Raw genomic sequence first — 10,488 nt, 5'->3', positions numbered from 1 at the left:
CTTTCTTTTTATGTTAATGTATATTTGAAGCTGGCGTCTCATTTCGTGGAAATTCATTAATTATTGAGAATTCTGGCTTTATTTTTAATAATTTTAGAGTTCTTAGTAGATTAAATCAATAGTTCTCTGGCCATTAAGCTAAAAAAAATGGTTCAGGACAAATTGAGACGCTAAGTTGCGTCTCACTTTGTCCTTCTCGATCATTTTTTTGCCAGATTTTAAGCGCTTACGAGTTCTATAATAGTTCTACACAAATAATTCGATGTACGTAAAAATTATTAGAATATTAATTAGATTATTTTTTTCGGCTACTTTCGAATTATAGAAAGCATTAACAACGTTTCCATTGTGCGTTTCTAATGCTAGAGTTTTAGCTTTCATCTATACTTCATCGCTTCATTCTTGCCAAAATAACGAACTTTCTTCGTAATCAAAATCATTTAATATGGAATATGAAATATCAATGATATTTCATTCGTGTGAGTGTAAGTGCGCAGTAAAAAGAGATAACCCATTGATGTGTTGCTAGGACGCAAGAATTCATCGTTATGTACCGCTCGTACGTAATCATTTGTCACGCATTATCTCGCATGTTGTCATATGTAGAGCGCTCCTCTCAAAACTTCCTCGTGCGTCTAGCGACCGCAAACTTTTGGGATGTCTTTGGGCCGTTCTTTCTCGCCGCGCGCTTATAGTCACGCGAATTGGTCGATGTTTTTTAATTAATTTCTCAATAATTATTACGAAAATCGCAAAATGGTAAAGGACTTTTCTGTTCAGTTTACTGTGCTCTACCCGCTCACGGGTAGAGCGTTGGCACAATCTTTACCAGACACCCTGTATCATAGCTGCATTGCAGATAATACTTTAGGTTAGCGCAATCTGGAAATGCGCGAGCTAAAGCGACTAATATTCCTCGAATATGATCAGTTATTGCTACAGAATTTTTGCTACGATTAATTAGTTAGTATATCGCCATTTGTTCTTTAAACTAATACAGGTAGAAAAGGTAGAAAAGATCTATCTATTGCATGTATCAAAGCAGATACTTTCATGTATTTAAAAATTTGTAGGAATGTTGTCACACACACAAGATTATTATTGACACCTAAACAACTATCTAATCCGCCTTGTTTAGCCTTGCGTAAAACTCATGACCGATATAAAATTGTGAGATTTTTATTGTCAAATTCTATGATTCTGTTTGCTTCCCCAATGCACCAAATAGTCGCTTTTTTTTGCGTCCCTTAAATAACTAGCAATCTTTCGACGAAGAGAACCGTTTAATTGTCTTTTTTTGATGTGGACAATTTAATTATCAAAAACAAATAAATTGTAATCAAATATTGCAGAAAACCGGATGTTCATTTGTTCTTGATCGGTTGTGACTATTAAGCGTAGCAACAGTTTATGCGAAATTGCATCAGCCGCAATCTTTCATTCATAATATACGTTCGCGGTTCTCCCGTTATCGCCAAGATTGTGGAAATTTTTCCATGTATGTTCGCGTTCGGTGTCTTTCCATTTGGTGCGGATATTCGGCTCTTTTATGGTGTGATAAATTATCGCCGGTTAGCCGCCATCTTAGACATGTGCTAAAAGTGTGCGGTAAATGCACATACGTGCGAAAACGTCATATTGACTTCTTCTTTGTGCGCGATAAACGCACACTATATATATTGACTTCTTCCTTGTGCGCGGTAAACATACGTCATATTGACTCTTGGTACACAGTATATCGTTATATATTGACTTCTTGTGGGAACAATGTCGATTTCCGGAACGTAAATCGAGTTAGTTCGTGAATAACTCGACCAAATGTCCTTTCCTTGTCTTCAAGACGAAGATAGAAAATATGGAATCAAGCTAACCGCTAAGAATCGTGGTCGATGGATTGATCATCGATCGTCGACCATCATTGATCATTTAATAAGGATGGTCTATTGGGCCAGTCACAAGAGACTGTAGGTAAAGCAAATTCACCAGGCTCGTCAGCTGCAGGTAACACTACGCATACTGACATGGCACCAGAAATTTTTCTACACTTATTGTGAAGTAACAATTAACAAAACAAAGAGAATCGATAATAAAAAAATGCTATTGAAACAAAAAACAATCGTTATTTGATTGTTTTTAATTGTTACTTCACAATGAGTGCCCAGCATTCGACGCGTGCGGTTGTATAAAATATTATAAAGAAATGGCAGAGTATATTGCACAAGAATACACAGATATGATTATCATGTACGGAGTAGCCGGAGAAAATGCTCGTGTTGCGGCTCGCCTTTACGCGGAACGATTTCCTGAACGTGAGCGACATCCCTCGTTCAACGTAATTTTGCGATGTATCCATCCTGTCAGAGAAACAGGCTCTCTGCTATTGAATAGACGAAACGCTAATGCACCAATGCATTATCGCGCAGACGTAGAAGAAAGAATCTTACAAGTATTTGAAGAGAATCCTGGAACCAGTGTGCGCGGTGCAGCTCGGATGCTCAGTCTCTCGCAAAACACAGTGCATCGTACACTACGTCAGAACGGATTGCACCCGTACCATTGCCAGCGAGTGCAGCAACTTTTAGCGGGAGATCATGAACAGCGCATCTACTTTTGTGAAGGTATTTTTATTATCTTTATTTATTGTTGGTGTTATTTGTAGCAAATATTAACAGTCGGCGAAATACATACAGGGTTTCTCGCGTAATGTCGGCGGAATAATTTTTTCCCCGATCGCGTATTGTGGACGGATGAAGCGACTTTTACGCCGAACGGCGTATTTAACAGTCGCAACTTATTGTTATGGCAAGAAGAAAACCCGCACGCCATTCGTCAGGGCGCGTATCAATATCATCGATAAATGTATGGGCCGGAATAATAGCGGACCAAATCGTAAATAAATTTCTTCATTATTAATAAGTTAAAGAATTTTCTTTCGCAGCTTTAACAAATCACTCTTTTTTTGGTAATTTTTAGATCGGTCCTTATTTTCTCCCGCCACATTTGAATGGAGAAATTTACGCAGATTTTCTTCAGAATGAGCTTCCGATACTCCTTGCGGATATTCCTCTTCGAGTACGAGCGAAACTCATTTTCCAACACGGCGGGGCTCCTGCACATTTCTCGCGTCAAGCACTCTTTCTTTTTATGTTAATGTATATTTGAAGCTGGCGTCTCATTTCGTGGAAATTCATTAATTATTGAGAATTCTGGCTTTATTTTTAATAATTTTAGAGTTCTTAGTAGATTAAATCAATAGTTCTCTGGCCATTAAGCTAAAAAAAATGGTTCAGGACAAATTGAGACGCTAAGTTGCGTCTCACTTTGTCCTTCTCGATCATTTTTTTGCCAGATTTTAAGCGCTTACGAGTTCTATAATAGTTCTACACAAATAATTCGATGTACGTAAAAATTATTAGAATATTAATTAGATTATTTTTTTCGGCTACTTTCGAATTATAGAAAGCATTAACAACGTTTCCATTGTGCGTTTCTAATGCTAGAGTTTTAGCTTTCATCTATACTTCATCGCTTCATTCTTGCCAAAATAACGAACTTTCTTCGTAATCAAAATCATTTAATATGGAATATGAAATATCAATGATATTTCATTCGTGTGAGTGTAAGTGCGCAGTAAAAAGAGATAACCCATTGATGTGTTGCTAGGACGCAAGAATTCATCGTTATGTACCGCTCGTACGTAATCATTTGTCACGCATTATCTCGCATGTTGTCATATGTAGAGCGCTCCTCTCAAAACTTCCTCGTGCGTCTAGCGACCGCAAACTTTTGGGATGTCTTTGGGCCGTTCTTTCTCGCCGCGCGCTTATAGTCACGCGAATTGGTCGATGTTTTTTAATTAATTTCTCAATAATTATTACGAAAATCGCAAAATGGTAAAGGACTTTTCTGTTCAGTTTACTGTGCTCTACCCGCTCACGGGTAGAGCGTTGGCACAATCTTTACCAGACACCCTGTATCATAGCTGCATTGCAGATAATACTTTAGGTTAGCGCAATCTGGAAATGCGCGAGCTAAAGCGACTAATATTCCTCGAATATGATCAGTTATTGCTACAGAATTTTTGCTACGATTAATTAGTTAGTATGGCGCCATTTGTTCTTTAAACTAATACAGGTAGAAAAGGTAGAAAAGATCTATCTATTGCATGTATCAAAGCAGATACTTTCATGTATTTAAAAATTTGTAGGAATGTTGTCACACACACAAGATTATTATTGACACCTAAACAACTATCTAATCCGCCTTGTTTAGCCTTGCGTAAAACTCCGATATAAAATTGTGAGATTTTTATTGTCAAATTCTATGATTCTGTTTGCTTCCCCAATGCGCCAAATAGTCGCTTTTTTTTCGCGTCCCTTAAGTAACTAGCAATCTTTCGACGAAGAGAACCGTTTAATTGTCTTTTTTTGATGTGGACAATTTAATTATCAAAAACAAATAAATTGTAATCAAATATTGCAGAAAACCGGATGTTCATTTGTTCTTGATCGGTTGTGACTATTAAGCGTAGCAACAGTTTATGCGAAATTGCATCAGCCGCAATCTTTCATTCATAATATACGTTCGCGGTTCTCCCGTTATCGCCAAGATTGTGGAAATTTTTCCATGTATGTTCGCGTTCGGTGTCTTTCCATTTGGTGCGGATATTCGGCTCTTTTATGGTGTGATAAATTATCGCCGGTTAGCCGCCATCTTAGACATGTGCTAAAAGTGTGCGGTAAATGCACATACGTGCGAAAACGTCATATTGACTTCTTCTTTGTGCGCGATAAACGCACACTATATATATTGACTTCTTCCTTGTGCGCGGTAAACATACGTCATATTGACTCTTGGTACACAGTATATCGTTATATATTGACTTCTTGTGGGAACAATGTCGATTTCCGGAACGTAAATCGAGTTAGTTCGTGAATAACTCGACCAAATGTCCTTTCCTTGTCTTCAAGACGAAGATAGAAAATATGGAATCAAGCTAACCGCTAAGAATCGTGGTCGATGGATTGATCATCGATCGTCGACCATCATTGATCATTTAATAAGGATGGTCTATTGGGCCAGTCACAAGAGACTGTAGGTAAAGCAAATTCACCAGGCTCGTCAGCTGCAGGTAACACTACGCATACTGACATGGCACCAGAAATTTTTCTACACTTATTGTGAAGTAACAATTAACAAAACAAAGAGAATCGATAATAAAAAAATGCTATTGAAACAAAAAACAATCGTTATTTGATTGTTTTTAATTGTTACTTCACAATGAGTGCCCAGCATTCGACGCGTGCGGTTGTATAAAATATTATAAAGAAATGGCAGAGTATATTGCACAAGAATACACAGATATGATTATCATGTACGGAGTAGCCGGAGAAAATGCTCGTGTTGCGGCTCGCCTTTACGCGGAACGATTTCCTGAACGTGAGCGACATCCCTCGTTCAACGTAATTTTGCGATGTATCCATCCTGTCAGAGAAACAGGCTCTCTGCTATTGAATAGACGAAACGCTAATGCACCAATGCATTATCGCGCAGACGTAGAAGAAAGAATCTTACAAGTATTTGAAGAGAATCCTGGAACCAGTGTGCGCGGTGCAGCTCGGATGCTCAGTCTCTCGCGAAACACAGTGCATCGTACACTACGTCAGAACGGATTGCACCCGTACCATTGCCAGCGAGTGCAGCAACTTTTAGCGGGAGATCATGAACAGCGCATCTACTTTTGTGAAGGTATTTTTATTATCTTTATTTATTGTTGGTGTTATTTGTAGCAAATATTAACAGTCGGCGAAATACATACAGGGTTTCTCGCGTAATGTCGGCGGAATAATTTTTTCCCCGATCGCGTATTGTGGACGGATGAAGCGACTTTTACGCCGAACGGCGTATTTAACAGTCGCAACTTATTGTTATGGCAAGAAGAAAACCCGCACGCCATTCGTCAGGGCGCGTATCAATATCATCGATAAATGTATGGGCCGGAATAATAGCGGACCAAATCGTAAATAAATTTCTTCATTATTAATAAGTTAAAGAATTTTCTTTCGCAGCTTTAACAAATCACTCTTTTTTTGGTAATTTTTAGATCGGTCCTTATTTTCTCCCGCCACATTTGAATGGAGAAATTTACGCAGATTTTCTTCAGAATGAGCTTCCGATACTCCTTGCGGATATTCCTCTTCGAGTACGAGCGAAACTCATTTTCCAACACGGCGGGGCTCCTGCACATTTCTCGCGTCAAGCACGCGAATTTTTAAACGCGCGTTATCCAGAAAGATGGATGGGACGAGATGGCCCAATTATTTGGCCGGCGCGGTTGCCAGATTTAAACGTGCTCGATTATTTTATATTGGGTTTCGTCAAAAATTTAGTCGAGTACAGGCGTGATGGTACAGAAGCTGAGATACGAGAAGCAATTCTCGCAGCTTTCAATACCATCACTCCGGAAATGGCGTACCGTGCGACGCGCGATATCATTCGAGGGGCCGAATTTTGCCTACGAGAGCGAGGAAGGCACTTTGAACAATTTCCGCATTAAAATATGAGAGTGGATTATACCTATTGGGGATACCACTTAAAAAAAAATTTGCCGTACTATCTACCGCAAGGTGGTGGGGAAATGATAGAGAGCGGCCAGGAGTTTCGGAGAAGCCAGCGCCTCCACGTTGCCGAGAACAACACGTAAGTTGGACCCTACGCGAGTAGAGCCTAATACCGTTGGACCTCTTGCCGGTACGACGTACGCGGCTATTCAGAAAACTTCTTACGACGTGGGACATCTGCATACGACGCTACACGTCTCCCACCGTTGCTGCAACCGCCATCACCGCCTTCAGACTATAGAGCCCGGTCTACACAAACCAACCCACCGATCCGTGTACATCGAGGCACACAATATGGGTTGCATTTCACTGAGTAGAGTACCCATGATTCAGCAAGTCTAGTCCTCTGTAGCAAGTCCTTTCAAAAATTGATTCACGTTTTTTTTTATGTCGTTATTCTTCGTAGGCTTATTGAATCATTTATAACGTTTCTGTTGGAGACTTCTCTAATTTAACGCAGAATTTAATGTTGGCGCGTTGTTAAGCGTTCCTTCCACTACACCGATTTTTAAACAAAATTTAGTAACACTACTTTGCGTGACTATATCTCATTAACTATTGAATCAAATAATTTAAAACTTCTACCACGTGTTGAGTATTAAGTTGTGAATAACCTCCTAAAATGGCAGAACAAACGGATCAAACGTTCGGAAATACGAAACGAGTCTCGAAACTTAATTGTTCGACCGTGTATATACAGGATGTCCCAAAGCATCTTTGACAATGCTCGTGAGCGCTCCGTCGCTACGGCGGCGCACACTACCAGGCGGGCGGCTCACCGCCGTCCGTCCGGCTAAAAGTTGACGCTGATTGGCCAGACTTTACTCAATAATAACTCCTTTATTAAGCATTATATAAAAAAATGGTACAGGACTATTCTGTTCAGTTTACTGTGCTCTACCTGCTCACGAGCGTTGTCAAGGGTGCTTTGGGACACCATGTATATAAAGGGTGCTCAATTTTAAAAGTTCCACCCTCATAACTTTTCAGGATCAACGTTTGAAGGAAAACGACTCGGATAAAAGTTGTAGGGAACAAAGGGGGTTGTCTAATAGTGACCTTGGATTTGACATTAAAGATCATTTTCAAGGTCATTTAAAGGTCAACTTCCGTTTTTTAAATGGGAACCACTATTTTTAAGTTCCACCCTCATAACTTTTCAGGATCAACGTTTGAAGGAAAATGACGGATAAAAGTTGTAGGGAACAAAGGGGGCTATCTAATAGTGACCTTGGATTTGACATTAAAGGTCATTTTCAAGGTCATTTAAAGGTCAATTTCCGTTTTTTAAATGGGAACCCCTATTTTTGACCCCGGATTCTAAAAGAGCGGAAAATTTTACATTAGAGTTGTAGGGGGTCATTTCACGTTCAGATGATCATTCGAGGGTCAACCATTGCCTGCGTTCAGTCATCGATATGCTACTCGATGTCCAGGACCCATGACGAGGACATAGCAGGATGAATTTTCAGGTCCCATTTTGATCCAGCCAATGAAGGCAAGAATCTGAACCCGGCCAATGAAGGCAAGACCGTGATGAACCCGGCCAATAAAGGCAAGAATCTGAGTCCGGCCGATGAAGGCAAGACTGTGATGAAACCGGCCAATAAAGGCAAGAATCTGAGCCCGGCCGATGAAGGCAAAACCATTAATAATCCAGCCAATGAAGGCAAGACTGTGAAGAGTTCCAATGAAAAAGAAATTTGAGGTTTCACCGAATTAGATTTTCAAAAATGCCCCCATTATTGTTAATACATAGCTGTATTCTCCGTTCAAAGTTTTGAACAGTTGACAAAAGTACGTGTCTTGGTATGTTCTTGCAAGCATCAGTAATTTGTTGCACCATATTTTCTCTGGTTGTTGGTGCATCTGCATGGACCATATTTTTCAAAAAGCCCCAGAGAAAAAAGTCAAGACTTGTTAGATCAGGAGATCTGGGGCTCCACTCAACATGGCTACTAATTCCTATCCACCGACGGGGGTATCGACGATGCAAAAATCGTTGAACGATTCTGCTCCTATGAGCAGGTGCCCCATCTTGCTGGAACCACATACGTTGTCGTGTTTGCAGATCAACATTGGCTAACAGATCTGGTAATTCATGTCTTAGAAAATGAAGATATCTAGTTGAGTTGACATTCCTTCGAAAAAATAAGGCCTAATTAAATAACCATTCACAATACCGCACCACACTATGAGACTCCAGCGCTGTTAGTGATCAACCTCACGGAACCAATGTGGATTTTCTACAGACCAATAGTGACAGTTATGTCGGTTTAGTTGGCCTGTGTTATGAAAAGTAGCTTCATCAGAAAACATAACGTATCTGAAAAATTCTGGATCTTGACGTAACATCGCTTGAGCCCAATTACAAAATGCTAACCTTCGTTGGAAATCATGAGGAAATAAGCCTTGGGTTTAGGCTATGTAATAAGGGTGGAAATTATGCAGTCTCAAAATTCTTTGAGCCGTTGATCTTGGGATGCCAGATTGTACTTCTATTTGTCGTAGTGAAATAAGTAAATCTAAATTGACCATAGCTAACACTACAAGAACTCGTGGATTGTTCCACTCGATTGTCATAATACGACGACGTTGTCGTATTCTACGAGGTCCCTGTCTCTCACGTCTTTCAATTCTGGCAATCACGTTATGAGCAGGATGCTGACGTCTGCCAGGGAAACAATACAATCTACAATATAATCGTTCTGCTGCACGATAATTATTACGACACTCTCCAAGAATTAATAGAATGTCAACAATCTCATTGGCAATAAAATATTGTGTAAAGTAGCTCAATTTAATTGTACTTATAAATTCATGCACTTATTACTGTAACATCATACAGTTGAAGAATGGTCTACATGATGTTACAATAATACAGAAGTGAATGAATTTATAGGTATAGTTAAATTAAGCTACTTTATACCAGACTTCACGCAAAATGCGCTTTTCTTTTTTTTTTTTAATTATTTCTTTTAATATCCTTATTCCAAAAACTGTGCAGGCGCCGTGTCTATAATGACTTTGAGTATAATTCGTTATCTCGTCTTGAAAAGCTGACCTCCAATGCTCCGCTATAAGATCTGGTTCATAAGGATCATAATCTTGCACCTCCTTCCTCAAGTGATCATATTTGAAACTTTGCTTATTCCGTGCATTGTAAAATCTTTGAGAACCCAAGTCATTGTGTTCGATTATAAGCGCTGGATGGTCACTTCCCTCTATCTGTATGTAAGGAAAAGAACAGAATTGTAATATTTAATTTAGTTTACATATCTGGTTTTATTTGTGCTCAATATTTTATATGTGCTAATTAATTGTACTTACTGTCTGTTACTGCCAAATCTCTATAATCCAATATGTTACGCTGTTTAGCAAAGCTCTTCAGCTAGGATTGCATACGGTATAAGACCGTATGCAATTCCATCTGAAGAAATCCCAGCTATAAAAGTATACCGGTCTTCTCGAAAATATTGATTTCGCTTTATCCTGCAAATAAGCGCTATAATTTAGATAATATTCAGATATAATCAAGAAATATACTTATAAAACAATAAATAAACATGTATTAGCAGATATATATACAAAATTTCAATCTACTTACTCGATAAAACCAAATATATTTTCTTGCTATATAACCTTAACCTTATTATATCTTGACGTCGCGATTTCTTGCTGTACCGCTAATACCGCGTCGCTTGATACGTCTCATATACGTATGCACGCACATACACATTGTCTCTCAAGGCGTATTTGCACACTCAAGCATAAAATCTTACATGAGCGCTGCAAACGCGCCTTGAGAAACAAACTCGCTTTGCGTATGTGCGTGCGAGCATACGTACGTGAGTCTGAAACTTATGAT

At 39.2% G+C, this 10,488-nt stretch overlaps 1 protein-coding gene across 1 annotated transcript in view; it reads right to left on the bottom strand.

Moving 5' to 3' along the window:
* LOC115235387 (protein expanded-like) overlaps positions 1-2,023 on the bottom strand; it is a 45,639-nt gene extending 43,616 nt beyond the window's left edge. The window contains exon 1 of the mRNA XM_029807147.1: positions 1,984-2,023. Within this exon, the coding sequence (XP_029663007.1) occupies positions 1,984-2,023 (40 nt within the window). The remainder of the gene's footprint in view (positions 1-1,983) is intronic.
* Between the last annotated feature and the right edge of the window lie 8,465 nt (positions 2,024-10,488).

The sequence above is a fragment of the Formica exsecta genome, unplaced genomic scaffold, assembly GCF_003651465.1.
Source record: "Formica exsecta isolate Colony F162 unplaced genomic scaffold, ASM365146v1 scaffold22, whole genome shotgun sequence".
Lineage (NCBI taxonomy): Eukaryota > Metazoa > Arthropoda > Insecta > Hymenoptera > Formicidae > Formica > Formica exsecta.
The sequence above is the reverse complement of the archived record's forward strand: the minus strand, read 5'-3'. Positions and strand labels throughout refer to the sequence as shown.